Genomic DNA, 22,094 nt, shown 5'->3' on the forward strand with positions numbered 1-22,094 from the left:
ATATTATTGTTACGGCTGGAGGCAAAAGCATGATCGACAGCTCAAAGACGGTTGAAGAAATCCATGCACCTCGCCCTGCAGACTATAACACCTCACTCCCCTCCACCACCGACTCCCAACATCTCCTCTATGCTACTATTCCCCACCCAGAGTAAAACACTAGCACTGTACGGATGCATGCCATTAGCAGCCATGACTACTTTCCACCCCATTCATTCCCTCTGCTATATTTTAGGTTTATTTATTGGTGTCGCAAGTAGGTTCACATTAACACTGCAAGGAAGTTACTGTGAAAATCCCCCAGTCGCCACACTCCGGCGCCTGTTCGGGTACGCTGAGGGAGAATTTAGCACGGCTAATGCACCTAACCAGCACGTCTTTCGGACTGTGGGAGGAAACCGGAGCACCCGGTGGCACAGTGGTTGGCACTGCCACCTCACAGCGTCAAAGACCTGGGTTTGATTCCTGGCTTGGGTCACTATCTGTGCGGAGTCTGCACATTCTCCCCATGTCTGCGTGGGTTTCCTCAGGGTAATCCGGTTTCAGGGGGACTAGCTTGGGTAGATACATGGGGTTATGGGGATAGGGGCTGGGAAGGGATTGTGGTCGGTGCAGACTCGATGGGCCGAGTGGCCTCCTTCTGCACTGTAGGATTCTATGAAACCCACGCAGACATGGGGAGAACGTGCAGACTCCACACAGACAGTGACCCAAGGCCGGGAATCGAACCCGGGTCCCTGGCGCTGTGAGGCAGCAGTGCTAACCACTGTGCCGCTGTGCTAGATGTGATCTCATAGCTGGAAAAACCTTGGGATCTTTTAATGGGAGCAAGTCACTTGGGTGTCATCTGCACGTGTATCCACCGTATATCCCTCAAGATTAAATCACTGCGTGTGCCTGCTTACTCCGTACTGTTTTTAAATCTTCATCAATTTCTTCACAGCTTCGGTCGAGGACAGTGGTCATCTTCTGACGGCTTTCAAACGGACGTGAGTAATCTCTTCCTTCCTTCATTTGTTTGCACCCAATGCATCCTTTGTCATTTGAGTTGTCAAGGGTACGAATCCCACTGCGGCAGGAGGTGGAATCTGAGTTCAATAAAAATCTGGAATTAAAATTGGAATGATGACCACGAAACTGCCATGGGTTCCCATCATTTGAGTTACTGCCTCCTTGCCCTACTCTTCCAATTTATAGTTTAAGGCAATATTAGGATTAGTTGTGCTGGCTAATGCCCCGTACTGAATCTCTACCTGGGTCTGGTCCACATGTGACTCCAGACACATTGGGTCCCAGAGCAACTGCCGCTCTGAAAAGGCCGAGCAAGGCACTCCCATTCAATGGGCAACGAGGGCCACTCCAGGTCAAAGGTGACTAAGAATGAGTCAACAAATGACCTTTGGGCTTCCATGGCCCTCCCCTCCTCTGGCGTGGCCATCGCGCCTGGTCTCTGCAAGTGGAGACGAGTAGTGACACTCGCGCCGTGCCGCAAGGTTGGAAGCTCCCGGAAGCTGGGAGAATCCGGATCCGATCAAATACTCATTAAATGCTGCTTGAAAATGCTAATTGGCCCCGCGACCTTTCTGGGAGCGATACGGTTTGCACCATCGGAAAGGGGCAGAGACAATCGCAAAACATTTGGCGCCGGGCGCGAAACCGGTCGCGGGGCCAATTTGTTTTCCAGGATTGACCTGTGCCAGGCGAGGCGAGGTCGGAAAATTGCCCCCTCCCCCTACATTTTTGATGGAAGAATAGACAACTTTGCAGAGGGGGAATATCCGGATGCAAGGGGGAAAAAGATGTCGGCTGGAATTCTCCGGCCGTTCACGCCGGTGGGATTCTCCATGCCCGTCGGCATGGGGTGACGTCAATGGGAATTCCCATTGACAGCGGCGGGACCAGAGACTCCTGGCAAACATCGGCACGGGTGCACAGTGGTTAGCACTGCTGCCTCACAGCGCCAGGGACCCGGGTTCGATTCCCGGCCTTGGGTCACTGTCTGTGCGGAGTCTGCACATTCTCCTCGTGTCTGCGTGGGTTTCCTCCGGGTGCTCCGGTTTCCTCCCACAGTCCAAAGATGATGTGGAGATGTCGACGTTGGACTGGGGTGGGCACAGTAAGAAGTCTCACAACACCAGGTTAAAGTCCCACAGGTTTATTTGGAATCACGAGCTTTCGGAGCGCTGCTCCTTCATCGGGTGAGTGGGTTTAACCCCACTCACCTAATGAAGGAGTAGTGCTCCAAAAGCTCGTGATTCCAAATAAACCTGTTGGACTTTAACCTGATGTTGAGACTACTCACTGTCCAAAGATGTGCAGGTTGGGTAGATTGGCCATGCTAAATTGCCTTTTAGTGTCCAAAGATGTGTAGGTTAGGTGGATTGGCCATGATAAATTGCCCTTTAGTGTCAGGGGGGACTAGCTAGGGTAAATGCATGGGGTTATGGGGATAGGGCGTTGGGTGGGATTGTAGTCGGTGCAGACTCGATGGACCGAATGGCCTCCTTCTGCGGTGTAGGAATTCTATCAACCACATCGCGCTGGCGTGGGAGTGACGTCAATGGGAATTCCCATTGACAGCGGCGGGACCGGAGAATCCCGCCTCCTGCTGACGGGAAACACGCGACTGGGAAGGTTGGAAGATCTCGCCCGTTGATTGTTAACTGAACGTGTGTTTATTTCACTTGCAGGAATGCTGCTGATGAGGATGCCGGGGAGCTGGATTTCAGTGGGCTGTTGAAGAAAAGGTTGGGGAAGGAGTGAATTACTATATATAAATGTCTGAGAGCGCACGTTATAAGCACCAGCTTGATTGGACCGCAATCTTTGAGTCCGACGCTGTGCTTCCAAGACTTGATGGTCTATCTGGTTTGGTGCCTCTGTGAAGCACTGACGGAGAGTGATGTTGTTGCATGCCCTGCCCTTTGAATAAATTCGTTCATGAGAAAACATGCTACCGTGCAAAGGGACCTGGGGGTCCTTGTGCATGAGACGCAAAAGCCCAGTCTGCAGGTACAACAGGTGATCAAGAAGGCAAATGGGATGTTGGCCTATATCGCGAGGGGGATAGAATATAAAAGCAGGGATGTCTTGATGCACCTGTACAGGGCATTGGTGAGGCCGCAGCTGGAACACTGTGTGCAGTATTGGTCCCCTTATATGAGGAAGGATATATTGGCATTGGAGGGAGTGCAGAGAAGGTTCACCAGGTTGATACCGGAGATGAGGGGTTTGGAGTATGAGGAGAGGCTGAGGAGATTGGGTTTGTACTCGTTGGAGTTTAGAAGGATGAGGGGGGATCTTATGGAGACTTATAAGATAATGCGGGGGCTGGATAGGGTGGAGGCGGAGAGATTCTTTCCACTTAGTAAGGAAGTTAAAACTAGAGGACACAGCCTCAAAATAAAGGGGGGTCGGTTTCAGACAGAGTTGAGGAGGAACTTCTTCTCCCAGAGGGTGGTGAATCTCTGGAATTCTCTGCCCACTGAGGTGGTGGAGGCTACCTCGCTGAATATGTTTAAAGCGCGGATGGATGGATTCCTGATCGGTAAGGGAATTAAGGGTTATGGGGATCAGGCGGGTAAGTGGTACTGATCCACGTCAGATCAGCCATGATCTTATTGAATGGCGGGGCAGGCTCGAGGGGCTAGATGGCCTACTCCTGCTCCTATTTCTTATGTTCTTATGTTCTTATGTGGCCGTTGCTGGCTAGGCCAGCATTTGTTGCCCCTCCCTAATTGCCCCTTGATAAGGTGCTGGTCAGCCACCTTCTTGAATCACTACAGTCCATTTGGTGTCGGAACACCCACAGTGAGTTGATTTGATTTATTATTGTCACATGTATTAACATACAGTGAAAAGTTTTGTTTCTTACACGCTATACTGACAAAGCATACCATTCACAGAGAAGGAAAAGAGAGGGTGCAGAATGTAGTGTTACAGTCATAGCTAGGGTAGAGAGAAAGATCAACTTAATGCAAGGTAGGTCCATTCAAAAGTCCGACAGCAGCAGGGAAGAAGCTGTTCTTGAGTCGGTTGGTACGTGACCTCAAACTTTTGTATCTTTTTTCCGACGGAAGTAGGTGGAAGAGAGAATGTCCGGGGTGCGTGGGGTCCTTGATTATGCTGGCTGCTTTTCCCGAGGCAGCGGGAAGTGTAGACAGAGTCAATGGATGGGAGGCTGGTTTGCGTGATGGATTGGGCTACATTCAGTGCTGTTCATAGAATTTTTTTATTCATAGAATCCGACAGTGCAGAAAGAGGCCATTCGACCCATCGAGTCTGCACCAACCACAATCCCACCCAGGCCCTATCCCCATATCCCCACATACCCCTCTAATCCCACTAATCCCTCTAACCTATGCATCCCGGGACACTAAGGGCAATTTCGAATGGCCAATCAACCTAGACCGGTTAGGGAGGCAGTTCCAGGATTTTGATCCAGCAACAATGAAGGAACGGCCGATATATTTCCAAGTCGGGATGGTGAATGATTTGATTTATTATTGTCACTTTTAAAAAAGTTTATTTATTAGTGTCACAGGTAGGCTTACATTAACACCGCAATGGAGTTACTGTGAAAGTCCCCTAGTCGCCACACTCCCGTGTTTGTTCGGGTACACTGAGAGAGAATCTAGCACAGCCAGTGCACCCTAACCAGCACGTCTTTCAGACTGTGGGCGGAAACCGGAGCACCCGGAGGAAACCCATGCAGACACGGGGAGAACGTGCAGACTCCACACAGACAGTGACGCAAACCGGGAATCGAACCTGGGTCCCTGGTGCTGTGAGGCAGCAGTGCTAACCCACTGTGCCACCGTGCCACCCTACATGCACTGGGATTCAGTGAAAAGTATTGTTTCCTTGCACACTATACAGACAAGACATACTGTTCATAGAGTACATAGGGAGAAGGAATGGAGAGGGTGTAGAATGTAGTGTTACAGTCATAGCTAGGGTGTAGAGAAAGATCAGCTTAGTGCAAGGTAGGTCCATTCCAAAAGTCTGATGGCAGCAGGGAAGGAGCTGTTCTTGAGTCAGTTGGTGCGTGACCTCAGACTGTACAGACTCCCGCACAGGCAGTGACCCAAGCTGGGAATCGAACCTGAGTCCCTGGCGCTGTGGGGCAGCAGTGTTAACCGCTGTGTCACCCTGTCGCCTTTTGTCTGTACAGCGCGCAAGAAACAATACTTTTCACTGTATACTGATAACATGTGACAATAATAAATCAAATCAAATTAAAAATGTTAGCCTACTTGTCACACTCATGAATAAACCTTATTGGAGGAAACGGAGAAGGTTTGACTTCAACCAGTTTGTGTCGTGTCTGAAACAGGGAGGTCAAAGCTGAAGCACCTCCGCAGGAGGATGTTGACGTCTGGGAAATCCTGAAGAGTGCAAAGCCCTGCGACTATGAGAAGATTGCGTTTGAGTACGGGATCACCGACCTGCGGGGGATGCTGAAGAGATTGAAGAAGAAAAAGAGAGTGGAAAAGAAGAGTGAATGTGAGTGAATCATCGACCACCAACCTGAGGAGGGGAGACGGGGTTAGTGGCCGGGGGAGGGGGGGGGCTGTGGAGAAGAGGTTTGATGGGGGAGGGGAGGGGGGGAGATGTGTGATGGGGGAGTGGAGGGGGGAAGAGGTGTGATGGGGGAGTGGAGGGGGGAAGAGGTGTGATGGGGGAGTGGAGGGGGGAAGAGGTGTGATGGGGGAGGGGAGGGGGGAAGAGGTGTGATGGGGGAGGGGAGGGGGGAAGAGGTGTGATGGGGGAGGGGAGGGGGGAAGAGGTGTGATGGTGCCACGTTGGGGAGGGGGGTGGGGTGGGGCGTTGGTGGGATTGAGGGGGGGCCTGATATGGGGGGGAGGGTGTTTGGTGATGGGGGGGGTGGTCGGTGGGAATGGAGGTCAGTAAGGGCGGTGGGACGGGGTGAGCAAGTGGGGAAGAGGTGTGATGTGGGAGGTGCCACGGGGGGGTGGGTGTGGGGGGTTGGTGGGATTGTGGGGGGCCTGGTATGGGGGGAGGGGGTTTGGTGATGGAGGGGGGGGGGGGTGGAATCGGTGGGGATGGAGGCCAGTAAGGGTGGAGGGACGGGGTGGGGAAGAGGTGTGATGGGGAGGGTTTTGCGGCTGGGGTGGGGGGTGGGGGGGGGGGGGGGGGGGGGGGGGGGGGGGTTGTTGGTGGAGGTGAGGGACGCCTGGTGTGGGGTGGGAGAGGGGGTTTTGGTGAGGGTGGGGGAGGGGGCCAATAAGGGTGGTGGGGGGAGGTGGGTGGTGGGAGGGAGGAAGGTGGCCGCGGAAGGGGTGGGGCGGTGAGCGAGGGGCATGAGGGGGTGGTGGGGGGTGAGGGACTGATGTGGAGTGGGGAGGAGGGAGGCTGGGGTGGGGCAGTGAGCGAGGGGCATGAGGGGGTTGTGGGGGGTGAGGGCCAGGTGTGTGGTGAGATGGAAGGAGGAATTGGTGACGGGGGGGTGGGTTGGTGAGGGTGGGGGAGGAGGGAGACTGAGGGCAGCGCAGTAAGGGAGGGGTGCGAGGGGGTTTGGTGGGGGTGAGGGTCTGGTGTGAGGGGGTTGAGAGGGTTCGGGGGCGGGGTGTTGATGCAGGAAGGGGAGGAGCCACTGAGGGTTAGGGGACTGGAGAAACCGGTGAGGAGGGGGAGGGGAGGGGAGAGAATGGGGGGGAGCTAGAATGGGAAGGTGGGCCGCCACACACACGCACGCACGCACGCACACGCACGCACACACGCACGCACGCACGCACGCACGCACGCACGCACACGCACGCACACACATGCACACACGCACACGCACGCACACGCACGCACACACACGCACACGCACGCACACGCACGCACGCACACGCACACACACGCACGCACACACACGCACGTACACACGCACGCACACACGCACACACGCACGCACACACACACACACGCACGCGCGCGCGCACGCACACACACACACACGCACGCGCGCACGCGCACGCACGCACGCACGCACGCACGCACGCACGCACACACACAAAGGTATTCATGGACACACAGGACTCCATTTGTCCATTGCCTGGTGTGAACTGGACATTAGTGGCCTCAAAATTGAATCAGAATCTCAGGACTGTTACGGTGTAGAAGGAGACCATTCAGCCCTTCATATCTAGAACATTGATACTGTGGCACCTGCTATTTTATAAGTTGACCGCCTGCCAGGTGTCCAAAGCCTCATTCTGGCCACCAGCCCCCATTGATTGGGTCGTAAGGTAACTGGGATTCCGACTGGCCATTTTAGGTCAGAACCGCGCCCACTCTGCCGCCTTCCCTGGGCGACGGTGCCAACAGGATCTGGCCAAAGGTTAAACGCCCCAGCATTCCCCCTCCCACACCACCGTTCGCCTCCGCACCCAAGCCCTCCGCGACTCCCCGGGCTTAGCTGCCAGGTTTAAGTAAGGCCTTGTGTCTCAAGATGGCGGTGGGGGAGGTGCATGAGGGAGGGAGGGAGGGAGGGAGGGAGGGAGGGGGGGAGGGAGGGAGGGAGGGGGGGAGGGAGGGAGGGAGGGGGGGAGGGAGGGAGGGAGGGGGGAACCTCACTCCCACCCGTCGGACCTCAAAAATCAAAATCGACCTTTCGGGCCTTGATGGGAAACTCAAGTCACGTTCTTTTTGGACCTGTCTTGACAGCAAGAATTGGAAATGAACTGTTCTCTTGAGCCCAGGTGGTGTGTGTTCACTTTAGCTGACTAAAAGTTATGTTTATCGCTGTACTCTTCTCATTTTTTCCTTTCGTTGGCGTTGCCCAGCATTTGGAAAAAGGTTGGAGTCCGCCTACCAGGTGGACAAAGGAAACAAAATTCGGATGTTTGTTGAGTTGGCAACACCCAATCTGGAGGTAAAATGGCTGAAGAACGGGAAGGCGATCAGACCCAGTGGTCGGTACGTCTGCAAGGCAAATCTATATTTTTTTGCGCTGACAATAGTAATGATTAAGGAGGAAAACATTGTGAAGGGTTTGATGCTTCCTGTTCATTCCTGTCCTGACTACTGTGACACGGGTGATATCTATTCCCACTGATTAGCGTTAGATGGAAAGAATCCATAGATTTCCCTGCAGTGCAGAAGGAGGCCATTCGGTCCATCAAGTCTGCACCGACCACAATCCCACCCAGGCCCTATCCCCGTGACCCCATAACCCCATGCATTTACCCTAGCTAGTCCCCCTGACACTAAGGGCCAATTTAGCATGGCCAATACATTTAACCTGCACATCTTTGGAGTGTGGGAGAAAACCGGAGCGCCCGGAGGAAACCCACGCAGACACGGGGAGAACATGCAGACACTGCACAGACAGTGACCCCAAGCCGGGAATCGAATCCGGGTCCCTGGCGCTGTGAGGCAGCAGTGCGAACCACTGTGCCACCGTGTCACCCGACTCCATCCAATGACGTGCCAGTTTAATCTAACCCTTCCCGCTCTGGCTGTTCAAGGAGACGCTCCCCCCCCCCCCCCCCCCCACCCCCCCCCCACCCCCCCAACCCCCCTCTGCTTTGCGTGTTTTCTCAACACCTCGTTTTCTGTCCGTGGCAGGTACATCTTTGAGGTGATTGGGCTAAAGAGGGTGCTGACCATCAAGAACTGTTCGCTGGCAGATGACGCGGAATACGAGTGTATCTGTGGTGACGATAAATGTAACGCGGACCTCTTCGTCAGGGGTGAGTGTGTGCCCTCACTGCGTTTCTCTAGCCTCCTGCCCCATCCCTGACTGTAACCCCCCTGCTCTCCATCACTCACAGCCTCATGAGAATCCTCCTACGTTGATCGCAGCAGCACTGGCCGCTATGTTCTCAGTGGGCACTGATCCTAAGCACAGGGATTCGCTCCCTGAAACTTAGGGCAGGATTTTATAGCCTCGCTCGTCCCCAAACCGTAAAATCCCGCCCGAGGTCAACGGACCTTCCCGTTGTCCGCCCCTCGCCCGCTCCCATTCCCGTAGCAGGCGGGACGATAAAGTTCCAGCCTTCATCTCTTTTTCTCTCTCTGTTCTGCTGCTTCATATTTCTCATGAGAAAAGTTTGAGGTATAAGGAGAGGCTGGATAGACTGGGACTTTTTTCTCTGGAGCGTAGGAGGCTGAGGGGTGACCTTATAGAGGTCTATAAAATAATGAGGGGCACAGATCAGCTAGATAGTCAATATCTTTTCCCAAAGGTAGGGGAGTCTAAAACTAGAGGGCATAGGTTTAAGGTGAGAGGGGAGAGATACAAAAGGGTCCAGAGGGGGAATTCTTTCACACCGAGGGTGGTGAGTGACTGGAACAAGCTGCCAGAGGTAGTAGTAGAGGCGGGTACAATTTTGTCTTTTAAAAAGCGTTTAGACAGTTACATGGGTAAGATAGAGGGATATGGGCCAAATGCGGGCAATTGGGACTAGCTTAGTGGTCAAGAAAAAGGGCGGCATGGACAAGTTGGGCCGAAGGGCCTGTTTCCATGCTGGAAGCCTCTATGACTCGATAAGAAAAGGAAAAGAGGGATTTGGGGAACAGGTGGATTGGAGACCAGGGAGAGATCAGCCATGATCTGATTGAATGGCGGAGCAGGCTCGAGAGGCTGAATTTGCCTCCTTCTGCTCCTAATTCAAGATACGGTGGAGTGGGGATTAGCTATGTTGCTCTGACGGAGAGCTAGTCCAGACAAGGTGGGCTGAGTGGCCTCCCTCAATAATTTGCCCTGTCAATGGTTTAAAGTGTCCCTTCAACTGCCCTGTGAAATGGCCCTCACAAAGCCACTCAGTTCAAGGGCGACAAGGGATAGGCAATAGACGCTGGCCCAGCCAATGACGCCCAGATCCCATGATTGAAATTTAAAAAAGATCTCCCTCTGTGATCAGGCTTTTGGTCACCTGACCCAATGGGCGGGGCTTTACGGCGTTGCCCGTCCAGAAACTGTAAAATCCCACCCGAGGTCAACGGATCTTCCCATTCTCCGCCCCTTGCCCACTCCGATTCCCGTGGACAACATCTCTGCCGAATATTGCTCCGATACTTTGAGGCTTTTGCTATGTTAAGAACAAAGAGCAAAGAAAATTACAGCACAGGAACAGGCCCTTCGGCCCTCCAAACCTGCACCGACCATGCTGCCCGACTGAACTAAAACCCCCGACCCTTCCTGGGACCATATCCCTTGATTCCCATCCTATTCATGTATTTTTCCAGACGCCCCTTAAAAGTCACTATCATATCCGCTTCCACTACCTCCCCCGGCAGCGAGATCCAGGCACCCACCACCCTCTGTGTAAAAAGACTTGCCTCGTACATCTCCTTTAAACCTCGCCCCGGCACGGTGGCACAGTGGTTAGCACTGGTGCCTCACAGTAAGAAGTTTAACAACACCAGGTTAAAGTCCAACAGGTTTATTTGGTAGCAAAAGCCACACAAGCTTTCGGAGCTCCAAGCCCCTTCTTCATGTGAGTGGGAATTCTGTTCACAAACAGGGCATATAAAGACACAGACTCAATTTACATGAATAATGGTTGGAATGCGAATACTTACAACTAATCAAGTCTCAATCGCCTCACAGCGCCAGGGACCCAGGTTCGACTCCCGGCTCGGGTCACTGTCTGTGTGGCGCTTAAACCTATTACCCCCTAGTAATTGACTCTTCCACCCTGGGAAAAAGCTTCTGACTATCCACTCTGGGGAGGCGATGGCCTAGTGGTATTATCCAGAAACTCAGCTAACGTTCCGGGGGACCCGGGTTCGAATCCCGCCACGGCAGATGGTGGAATTTGATTTCAATAAAAAAAAATCTGGAATTAAGAATCTACTGATGACCATGAAACCATTGTCGGAAAAAACCCATCTGGGTCACTAATGTCCTTTAGGGAAGGAAATCTGCCGTCCTTACCCGGTCTGGCCTACATGTGACTCCAGAGCCACAGCAATGTGGTTGACTCTCAACTACCCTCTGAGGGCAACTAGGGATGGGCAATAAATGCTGGCCCAGCCAGCGACGCCCATGTCCCACGGATTAATTTAAAACAAAACTCTGTCCATTCCCCTCAAAGACAAATCCAACTCCCTCCCCATCTCCCAGTGCAAGTGCTCAGGAAAACCTCTTTACCCCCTCCCCTCCCCACTGTCAATGTTAAACTGTCCCTTCCTTTCCCCAGAACCCCCTGTGACCATCACCGTACCCCTAGATGACCAACACGTATTTGTGGATGACCGGGTTGAGTTCGATTGCGAGGTCTCAGAGGAAGGAGCAGTTGCGGTCTGGTGAGAACATTTTTTTAAAGTTTATTTAGTAGTGTCACAAGTAAGGCTTACATTAACACTGCAATGAAGTTACTGTGAAATTCTCCTAGTCGCCACACTCCGGCGCCTGTTCGGGTCAATGCACCCTAACCAGCACGTCTTTCGGACTGTGGGAGGAAACCGGAGCACCCGGAGGAAACCCACGCAGACACGGGGAGAACGTGCAAACTCCGCACAGACAGTGACCCAAGCCGGGAATCGAATCCAGGCCCCTGGCGCTGTGAGGCAGCAGTGCTAACCACTGTGTCACTGTGCCGCCCGGTGCCTGTTCGGGTACACTGAGGGAGAATTCAGCATGGCCAATCACCTAACCAGCACATCTTTCAGACTGTAAGAGGAAACTGGTGCACCCGGAGGAAACCCATGCAGACACGGGGAGAACGTGCAGGCTGCACACAGACAGTGACCTGAGCCGGGAGTCGAACCCGGGTCCCTGGCGCTGTGAGGCACCAGTGCTAACCACTGTGCCACCGTGCCGCCCATATCTTTGTCTTCTCCCCTTCCTCCAGAGAGGCTAAGGTGCCAGGGTACATGGCCCTGCTCAAGTGCATAGAACATAGAACAGTACAGCACAGAACAGGCCCTTCGATGTTGTGCCGAGCTTTATCTGAAACCAAGATCAAGCTATCCCACTCCCTATCATCCTGGTGTGCTCCATGTGCCTATCCAATAACCGCTTAAATGTTCCTAAAGTGTCTGACTCCACTATCACTGCAGGCAGTCCATTCCACACCCCAACCACACTCTGCGTAAAGAACCTACCTCTCATATCCTTCCTATACCTCCCACCACAAACCCTATAGTTATGCCCCCTTGTAATAGCTCCATCCACCCGAGGAAATAGTCTCTGAACGTTCACTCTATCTATCCCCTTCATCATTTTATAAACCTCTATTAAGTCTCCCCTCAGCCTCCTCCACTCCAGAGAGAACAGCTCCCTCAACCTTTCCTCATAAGACCTACCCTCCAAACCAGGCAGCATCCTGGTAAATCTCCTCTGCACTCTTTCCAGCGCTTCCACATCCTTCTTATAGTGAGGTGACCAGAACTGCACACAATATTCTAAATGTGGTCTCACCAAGGTCCTGTACAGTTGCAGCATAACCCCACGGCTCTTAAACTCCAACCCCCTGTTAATAAAAGCTAACACACTATAGGCCTTCTTCACAGCTCTATCCACTTGAGTGGCAACCTTTAGAGATCTGTGGATATGGACCCCAAGATCTCTCTGTTCCTCCACAGTCTTCAGAACCCTGCCTTTGACCCTGTAATCCACATTTAAATTAGTCCTACCAAAATGAATCACCTCACATTTATCAGGGTTAAACTCCATTTGCCATTTTTCAGCCCAGCTTTGCATCCTATCTATGTCTCTTTGCAGCCTACAACAGCCCTCCACCTCATCCACTACTCCACCAATCTTGGTGCATCATCATCACTGAACCCCCACTATTGACATCCTAGAACCATAGAATACCGACAGTGCAGAAGAAGCCAGTCGACCCATCGAATTTGCACCAACCCACCGACAGAACATCTTTCCCAGGCCCATCCCACCCTAACTCCATTCATCCCATAGAACCATAGAACCATAGAAAATTACAGCTCAGAAACAGGCCTTTTGGCCCTTCTTGTCTGTGCCGAACCATTTTTTGCCTAGTCCCACTGACCTGCACTTGGACCATATCCCTCCATACCCCTCTCATCCATGAACCCGTCCAAGTTTTTCTTAAATGTTAAAAGTGACCCCGCATTTACCACTTTATCCGGCAGCTCATTCCACACTCCCACCACTCTCTGCGTGAAGAAGCCCCCCCTAATATTCCCTTTAAACTTTTCTCCTTTCACCCTTAACCCATGCCCTCTGGTTTTTTTCTCCCCTAGCCTCAGCGGAAAAAGCCTGCTTGCATTCACTCTATCTATACCCATCAAAATCTTATACACCTCTATCAAATCTCCCCTCAATCTTCTACGCTCCAGGGAATAAAGTCCCAACCTATTCAATCTCTCTCTGTAACTCAGCTTCTCAAGTCCCGGCAACATCCTTATCCTCTCCCCATCCAGAAGCTACACCCGAGAGGGGAGGAATCCCCGCTCTTAAACACAGAATTCAACGAGTGTCTCCTGTTCTCAACTCATTCTGAAGCATGGCCTGGTTTACTCTTAAAGGGACCTTTACTTCCAACATTGTCACTGCAGAGGGGGCGGAATACGAGGAAGAGTATTTTTACATCATGGAATCCCTACAGTGCAGAAGGAGGCTGTTCGACCCATCGAGTCTGCACCGACTCTCCGAATGAGCATCTTATCCAGGCCCACACCACTGCCCTATCACCTTAACCCCACATATTTACTTGTCTAATCCCCCTAACCCACACTTCTCTGGATACTAAGGGGCATTTTAGCATGGCCAATACACCTAACCTATGCATCTTTGGACACCAAGGGGCAATTTAGCATGGCCAATCCACCTAACCTACGCATCTTTGGACACCAAGGGGCAATTTAGCATGGCCAATCCACCTAACTTACACATCTTTGGACAGTAAGGGGCAATTTAGCATGGCCAATCCACCTAACCTGCACATCTTTGGATACTAAGGGGCAATTTAGAATGGCCAATCCATCTAACCTACACATCTTTGCACACTAAGGGACAATTTAGCATGGCCATTCCACCTAACCTGCACATCTGTGGATACTAAGGGGCAATTTAGCACGGCCAATCCACCTAACCTGCACATCTTTGGATACTAAGGAGCAATTTAGCATGGCCAATCCACCTAACTTACACATCTTTGGACACTAAGGGACAATTTAGCATGGCCAATCCACCTAACTTACACATCTTTGGACACTAAGGGGCAATTTAGCATGGCCAATCCACCTAACTTACACATCTTTGGACACTAAGGAGCAATTTAGCATGGCCAATCCACCTAACTTACACATCTTTGGACACTAAGGGGCAATTTAGCATGGCCAATCCACCTAACCTGCACATCTGTGGATACTAAGGGGCAATTTAGCACGGCCAATCCACCTAACCTGCACATCTTTGGATACTAAGGAGCAATTTAGCATGGCCAATCCACCTAACTTACACATCTTTGGACACTAAGGGACAATTTAGCATGGCCAATCCACCTAACTTACACATCTTTGGACACTAAGGAGCAATTTAGCATGGCCAATCCACCTAACCTGCACATCTTTGGATACTAAGAGGGAATTTAGCATGGCCAATCCACCTAACCTGCACATCTTTGGATACTAAGGAGCAATTTAGCATGGCCAATCCACCTAACCTACGCATCTTTGGATACTAAGGGGCAATTTAACATGTCCAATCCACCTAACCTGCACATCTTTAGTCTGTGGGAGGAAACCGGAGCACCCGATGGAAACCCACCCAGATACGGGGAGAACGTGCAAACTCCACACAGACAGTGACCCAAGGCTGGGGTCCCTGGCGCTGTGAGGCAGCAGTGCTAACCACTCTGCCACCATGCCGCCCCGTGCATGATGAGTAACGGCCTGGGAGTTGGTGCAGACTCGAAGGGGCTGAAGGTCCTTTTCTACATTGCATGAGTTGGGCGATGGAAAATTGAAGGGAATAAGCCTGTAGGACTCTTGGGGGGCCAGGGTGCGGTGGGGGAACGTAGTGGAGGAATGGAACGTATTGGATAGCTCTACAGTTAGCCAGTATGGGGTTCAATGGGCCGAAAGGACTTTTTCCATGCCATAATGACCCAAGAACCCCGACTGCAACTGGCCCTTTGAACAAAGAACAAAGAAAGAGCAAAGTACAGCACAGGGACAGGCCCTTCGGCCCTCCAAGCCTGTACCGACCATGCTGCCCGACTTAACTAAAACCCCCTACGCTTCCGGGGACCGTATCCCTCTATTCCCATCTCATTCATGTACTTGTCAAGACGCCCCTTAAAAGTCACTACCGTACCCGCTTCCACTACCTCCACCGGCAACGGGTTCCAGGCACCCACCACTCTCTGTGTAAAAAATCTGCCTCGTACATCTCTTTTAAAACTTGCCCCTCGCACCTTAAACCTGTGCCCCCTAGTAACTGACTCTTCCACCCTGGGAAATAGCTTCTGACTATCCACTCTGTCCATGCCTCTCATAATCTTGTAGATTTCTATCAGGTCTCCCCTCAACCTCCGTCGCTCCAGTGGGAACAAACCAAGTTTCTCCAACCTCTCCTCATAGCTAATGCCCTCCATACCAGGCAACATCCTGGTAAATCTTTTCTGTACCCTCTCCAAAGCCTCCACATCCTTCTGGTAGTGTGGCGACCAGAATTGAACACTATATTCCAAGTGCGGCCTCACTAAGGTTCTATAAAGCGTCAACATGACTTGCCAATTTTTAAACTCAATACCCCGGCCGATGAAGTCAAGCATGCCGTATGCCTTCTTGACTACCTTCTCCACCTGCATTGCCATTTTCAGTGACCTGTGTGCCTGTACACCCAGATCCCTTTGCCTATCAATACTCTTAAGGGTTCTGCCATTTACTGTATATTTCCTATCTGTATTAGATCTTCCAAAATGCATTACCTCACATTTGTCCAGATTAAACTCCATCTGCCATCTCTCCGCCCAAGTCTCCAACTGATCTATATTCTGCTGTATTCTCTGATGGTCCTCATCGCTATCCGCAAATCCACCAACCTTTGTGTCATCCGCAAACTTACACATCAACCCAGTTACATTTTCCTCCAAATCATTTATATATATTACAAACAGCAAAGGTCCCAGCACTGATCCCTGAGGAACACCACTTGTCACAGCCCTCCATTCAGAAACGCACCTTTCCACTGCTACCCTCTGTCTTCTTTGACCGAGCCAGTTTTGTATCCACCTTGCCAGCTCACCTCTGATCCCATGCGACTTCACCTTCTGCACCAGTCTGCCGTGAGGGACCTTGTCAAAGGCCTTACTAAAGTCCATGTAGACAACATCCACTGCCCTACCCTCATTAATCACCTTCGTCACTTCCTCGAAAAGCTCGATCAAGTTCCTGAGACGCGACCTCCCCTTCACAAAACCATGTTGCCTCTCACTAATACGTCCACTTATTTCCAAGTGGGAATAAATCCTGTCTCGAAGAATCCTCTCCAATAATTTCCTCTCCAATAATTTCCCCACCACTGATGTAAGGCTCACCGGCCTGTAATTACCTGGATTATTCTTGCTACCCTTCTTAAACAAAGGAACAACATTGGCTATTCTCTAATCCTCTGAGACCTCCCCTGTAGCCAGTGAGGATACAAAGATTTGATGTGGGATAACATCCCAAGGCTCTCCGTAGCTGTGTGAACTCTGAGGTTTGTTGCTTCAGTTGCTCAGAGATCAGATGGGTTTTGAGGAGCAGGGAGGGGGTGATGGAGAGTTTTCGGGAGGGGGGCAGAATCAGGCGCTTCAGGGAAATGGTATGTGCCTCGCAACGAGCGAGGAAGGAGGGGGGCAGGGAATGGGTTACAATACTCTGACCTCTGACCTCTGCCTTCCTTCCTGCCATTTTAGGTCCAAGGATGGGGTGGAGTTGACTCGAGAGGACTCCTTGAAGTATCGCTTTAAGAAGAGCGGGAAGAAGCAGATTTTGATCATTAACGATGCCACCAAGGCGGACAGTGGGCGTTACAAAATCATGACAAATGGTGGAGAATCAGAAGCGGATTTGATTGTGGAAGGTACGTCAGCTAACAGAGACCTTCCATGTGGATAAGTCATTCATTTTAGTCAGAAGAACTTGGAGGCAGTTTTAGATCAATTGAAAATGTGACACCGCTGTTTGAAAAAGGAGGTAGACAAAAGGCAGGTAATTATAGGCCGGTTAGCTCAACTTCTGTAGTGGGGAAAATGCTTGAATATATCATCGAAGAAGAAATAGCGAGACATCTGGATATAAATTGTCCCATTGGTAAGACGTAGCATAAGTTCATAAAGGGCAGGTCATGTTTGACTAATTTGGTGGAATTCTTTGAGAACATTACATGTGCAGTGGACAATGGGGAACCTGTGGATGTGGTGTATCTGGATTTCCAGAAGACATTTGACAAGGTGCCGCACCAAAGACTGCTACATAAGATAAAGGTGCACGGTGTTACGGTTAATGTATTAGCATGGATAGAGGATTGGTTAACTAACAGAAAGCAAAGAGTGGGGGTAAATGGGTGTTTTTCTGGTTGGCGATCAGTGACTAGTGGTGTGCCTCGGATCAGTGTTGGGACCGCAATTGTTTATGATTTACAAAGATGATTTGGAGTTGGGGACCAAATGTAGTGTGTCAAAATTCGCAGATGACGCTAAGATGGGTGGCAGAGCAAAGTGTGCAGAGGACGCTGAAAATCTGCAAAGGGATATAGATAGTCTAAGTGAGTGGGCGAGGGTCTGGCAGATGGAGTACAATGTTGGTAAATGTGAGGTCATCCATTTTGGTAGGAATAACACCAAAATGGACTATTATTTAATTGATAAAAAATTGCAACATGCTTCTGTGCAGCGGGACCTGGGTGTCCTTGTGCAGGAATCTCAAGGAGTTGGTTTGCAGGTGCAGCCGGTAATTAAGAAGGTAAATGGAATTTTATCCTTCTTTGCTAGAGGGATGGAGTTTAAAAACAGTGAGATTATGTTGCAGCTGTATAAGGTGCTGGTGAGGCCACACCTGGAGTACTGTGTACAGTTTTGGTCTCCTTACTTGAGAAAAGATATACTGGCACTGGAGGGGGTGCAGAGGAGATTCACTAGGTTGACTCCGGAGTTGAGAGGGTTGGCTTATGAGGAGAGACTGAGTAGACTGGGGCTATACTCATTGGAATTCGGAAGAATGAAGGGAGATCTTATAGAAACATATAAGATTATGAAGAGAATAGATAAGATAGAAGCAGGGAAGTTGTTTCCACTGGTGGGTGAAACTAGAATTAAGGGGCATGGCCTCAAAATAAGGGGAAGCAAATTTAGGACTGAGTTGAGGAGGGACTTCTTCACTCAAAGGGTTGTGAATCTGTGGAATTCCCTGCCCAGTGAAGCAGTTGAGGCTACCTCATTGAATGTTTTTAAGGCAAGGATAGATACATTTTTGAACAGTAAAGACATTCAGGGTTATAGTGAGCGGGCGGGTAAGTGGAGCTGAGTCCACAAAAAGATCAGCCATGGTCTTATTGAATGGCGGAGCAGGCTCGAGGGGCCAGATGGCCTACTCCTGCTCCTAGTTCTTATGTTCTTATGAAATGATTTATTATTCTCACATGTAAGTTTTAAGTTTATTTATTAGTCACAAGTAGGCTTACAGTAACACTGCAATGAAGTTACTGTGAAAATCCCCCAGTCGCCACACTCCGGTGCCTGTTCGGGTACACTGAGGGAGAATTCAGCACGGCCAATGCACCCTGACCAGCACGTCTTTCAGACTGTGGGAGGAAACCGGAGCACCCGGAGGAAACCCACGGGGAGAACGTGCAGACTCCGCATAGACAGTGACCCAAGCCGGGAATCGAACCCGAGTCCCTGGCGCTGTGAGGCAGCAGCGCTAACCCACTGTGCTCCCACCCAGGATTCCAGCCCTTTAACTCCCTCACAGGTAGCTGCAGCTATGGTTAGCACGCTGGCCTCTGAGTCACAAGATGGTGGGGTCATAGTGCCACCCCTGGACCTGGGCACAAAAATTGAAATCGCTGGACCCACCTGCCGCCAGTGCAGCACTGAGGGTGTGCCGCAACATTGATGGTGCCACCTTTCAGATGAGATGTTAAACTGAAGACCCCTTGCCCCTCTTGCCACTATTTCAAGGATGGCTGGGGGGGCGAGGTGGGGCGGGCTACTCCCCAGTCCAGTAATTTGCACCTCATTCATCATCACAAGAACAAACAGTCTAGGTCAGGATCACGATGCCTGTTTGTGGGATCTTGCTGTGCACAAATCGGCTGCCGCCTTTCCCACATTGCAGCGGTGACCGCACCACAAATGTCCTTCAATTTTTGGAACGTGCTTCAATTTTTCCTTTATGGGATTGGCACGGTGGTTAGCACTGCTGCCTCAGAGCGCCAGGGACCTGATTTTGATTCCCGGCTTGGGTCCCGCAGTTCTTCCCGCAGTCCGAAAGGCGTGCTGGTTAGGTGCATTGGCCGTGCCAAATTCTCCCTCGGTGTACCCCAACAGGCGCATGGCAGCACAGTGGTTAGCACTGCTGCCTCACAGCGCCAAGGACCCGGGTTCGATTCCCGGCTTGGGTCACTGTCTGTGCGGAGTCTGCACGTTCTCCCCGTGTCTGCGTGGGTTTCCTCCGGGTGCTCCGGTTTCCTCCCACACTCCAAAAGAGGTGCTGGTTAGGGTGCATTGGCCGTGCTAAATTCTCCCTCAGTGTTACCCGGAGTGTGCCGACTAGGGGATTCTCAGAGTAACTTCATTGCAGTGTTAATGTAAGCCTTACTTCTGACTAATAAATAAACTTTACTTTCTTTCACTGTGTTATTCCTGTTATTATTGACCGCAGTGAGAATGGAGGTTGAACCGGGCTCAGTTGTGAGGTTCGACGTAGCTGAAATAAATGGCATTGCTGTTCGTTTTATCGAGACCTAGCTGTCTCAGTCAGACTGAGCTGTGTGTGTTTGTGTTTCAGATAAGGTCCTGCAGGTGCTGCAGAGCTTTGCAGACTTGACCCTCAAGGCCTCGGAGCAGGCAGTCTTCAGGTGTGAGGTGTCCGATGACAAAGTGTCCGGAAAGTGGCTGAAGAACGGGGTAGAAGTCATTCCCAGTAATCGCATCCACATCACCCACAACGGCAGGTAGGTTCTTACAGCCTTCCGGACTCAAATTCAGCAACAGTTCATTTATTTATTAGTGTCGCAAGTAAGGCTTACATTAACACCGCAATGAAGTTACTGTGAAAATCCCCCAGTCGCCACACTCCGGCGCCTGTTCATAGAAATCATAGAAACCCTACAGTACCGAAAGAGACCATTCGGCCCATCGAGTCAGGTCAATGTACCTAACCAGCACGTCTTTCAGAATGTGGGAGGAAACCCACGCAGACACGGGGAGAACGTGCAGACTCTACGCAGACAGTGATCCAAGCCAGGAATCGAACCCGGGTCCCTGGCGCTGTGAGGCAGCAGTGCTAACCCACTGTGCCACCGTGCCGCCCTCACTCCTCCACCTTCCCCCCAGTTTTAATATCTATCCAATTTTATTTCTTCCATTGATTCATTTTACCAACACCTTTTTCCAAAATCCCGTTTCCTACCTTTCTTTTTCCCTTACCACCGTTCCCTCCTCCCTCTGGCTGACTCAGGGCCACCCATCTGCTGATCAGATTATCCTTTGTCACATTGCTTTGTTCTGCCATTTGCACATTCTGATATCTTTTTGGTCACTTTTAGCACCCTTCTCAGCCATGATCACCACCATTCACATTCTCTTTGTCTTTGGGCGGCACGGTAGCACAGTGGTTAGCACTGCTGCTTCACAGCTCCAGGGACTTGGGTTCGAATCCCGGCTCGGGTCGCTGTCTGTGTGGAGTTTGCATATTCTCCCCGCGTCTGCGTGGGTTTCCTCTGGGTGCTTAGGTTTCCTCCCACAGTCCAAAGATGTGCGGGCTTGGTTGATTGGCCATTCTAAATTGCCCCTTAGTGTCCCGGGATGCATAGGTTAGAGGGGTTAGTGGGTAAATATGTAGGGATATGTGGATAGGGCCTGGGTGGGATTGTGGTTGGTGCGGACTCGATGGGCCGAATGGCCTCTTTCTGCACTGTAGGATTCTATAATTCTTATCCATAACATTTTTGTCACTCTCTCCCTCGCCTCCACCTTGGCCCTCTAACCAGCCCCAACTGCTCCCCCACACCCCCCCCCAACAATAGTATAACTCCCATCCTATTTCCAGTTCTCTTCACCTCTTATGCAGAGTCATCCAGATTCGAAACGTTGGCTCTATTCTCTCTCCACAGATGCTGCCAGACCCGCTGAGATTTTCCAGCATTTTGTCTTTCTGTTTCATCCGCGGGATTTTGTTTTAATGAGCGATGGTGAAGCTTATTTTGAAAATGAGCATTCTACTTGATAATGGCAGTGGCCTTGTCACTGGCATGCATTGTTATTATTGGGGAGCCGATGGCCTAGTTGTATTACCGCTAGACTATTAATCCAGAAACTCAGCTAATGATCTGGGGACCCGGGTTCGAATCCCGCCACGGCAGATGGTGGAGTTTGAATTCAATGGAAAAAAAATCTGGAATTAAGAATTTACCGATGACCACGGAACAAAGAACAAAGAACAAAGAACAGTACAGCACAGGAAACAGGCCCTTCGGCCCCCCAAGCCTGTGCCGCTCCTTGGTCCAACTAGACCAATCGTTTGTATCCCTCCATTCCCAGGCTGCTCATATGACTATCCAGGTAAGTCTTAAACGATGTCAGCGTGCCTGCCTCCACCACCCTACTTGGCAGCGCATTCCAGGCCCCCACCACCCTCTGTGTAAAAAACGTCCCTCTGATATCTGAGTTACACTTTGCCCCTCTCACCTTGAGCCCGTGACCCCTCATGATCGTCACCTCCGACCTGGGAAAAAGCTTCCCACTGTTCACCCTACCTATACCCTTCATAATCTTAGAACATAGAACATAGAACATAGAACAGTACAGCACAGAACAGGCCCTTCGGCCCACAATGTTGTGCCGAGCTTTATCTGAAACCAAGATCAAGCTATCCCACTCCCTATCATCCTGGTGTGCTCCATGTGCCTATCCAATAACTGCTTAAATGTTCCTAAAGTG

The 22,094-nt window shown here is 51.1% G+C and overlaps 1 protein-coding gene across 1 annotated transcript in view; it reads left to right on the top strand.

The window, feature by feature from the left end:
• Positions 1-22,094, top strand: part of mybpc2a (myosin binding protein Ca) — a 111,700-nt gene that overhangs the window by 32,616 nt on the left and 56,990 nt on the right. The window contains exons 9-16 of the mRNA XM_078237271.1: positions 944-989; positions 2,691-2,747; positions 5,336-5,505; positions 7,794-7,926; positions 8,578-8,702; positions 11,157-11,262; positions 16,848-17,014; positions 19,942-20,107. Coding sequence (XP_078093397.1) covers positions 944-989; positions 2,691-2,747; positions 5,336-5,505; positions 7,794-7,926; positions 8,578-8,702; positions 11,157-11,262; positions 16,848-17,014; positions 19,942-20,107 — 970 coding nt within the window. The remainder of the gene's footprint in view (positions 1-943; positions 990-2,690; positions 2,748-5,335; positions 5,506-7,793; positions 7,927-8,577; positions 8,703-11,156; positions 11,263-16,847; positions 17,015-19,941; positions 20,108-22,094) is intronic.

Source organism: Mustelus asterias, chromosome 21 (assembly GCF_964213995.1).
Source record: "Mustelus asterias chromosome 21, sMusAst1.hap1.1, whole genome shotgun sequence".
NCBI lineage: Eukaryota > Metazoa > Chordata > Chondrichthyes > Carcharhiniformes > Triakidae > Mustelus > Mustelus asterias.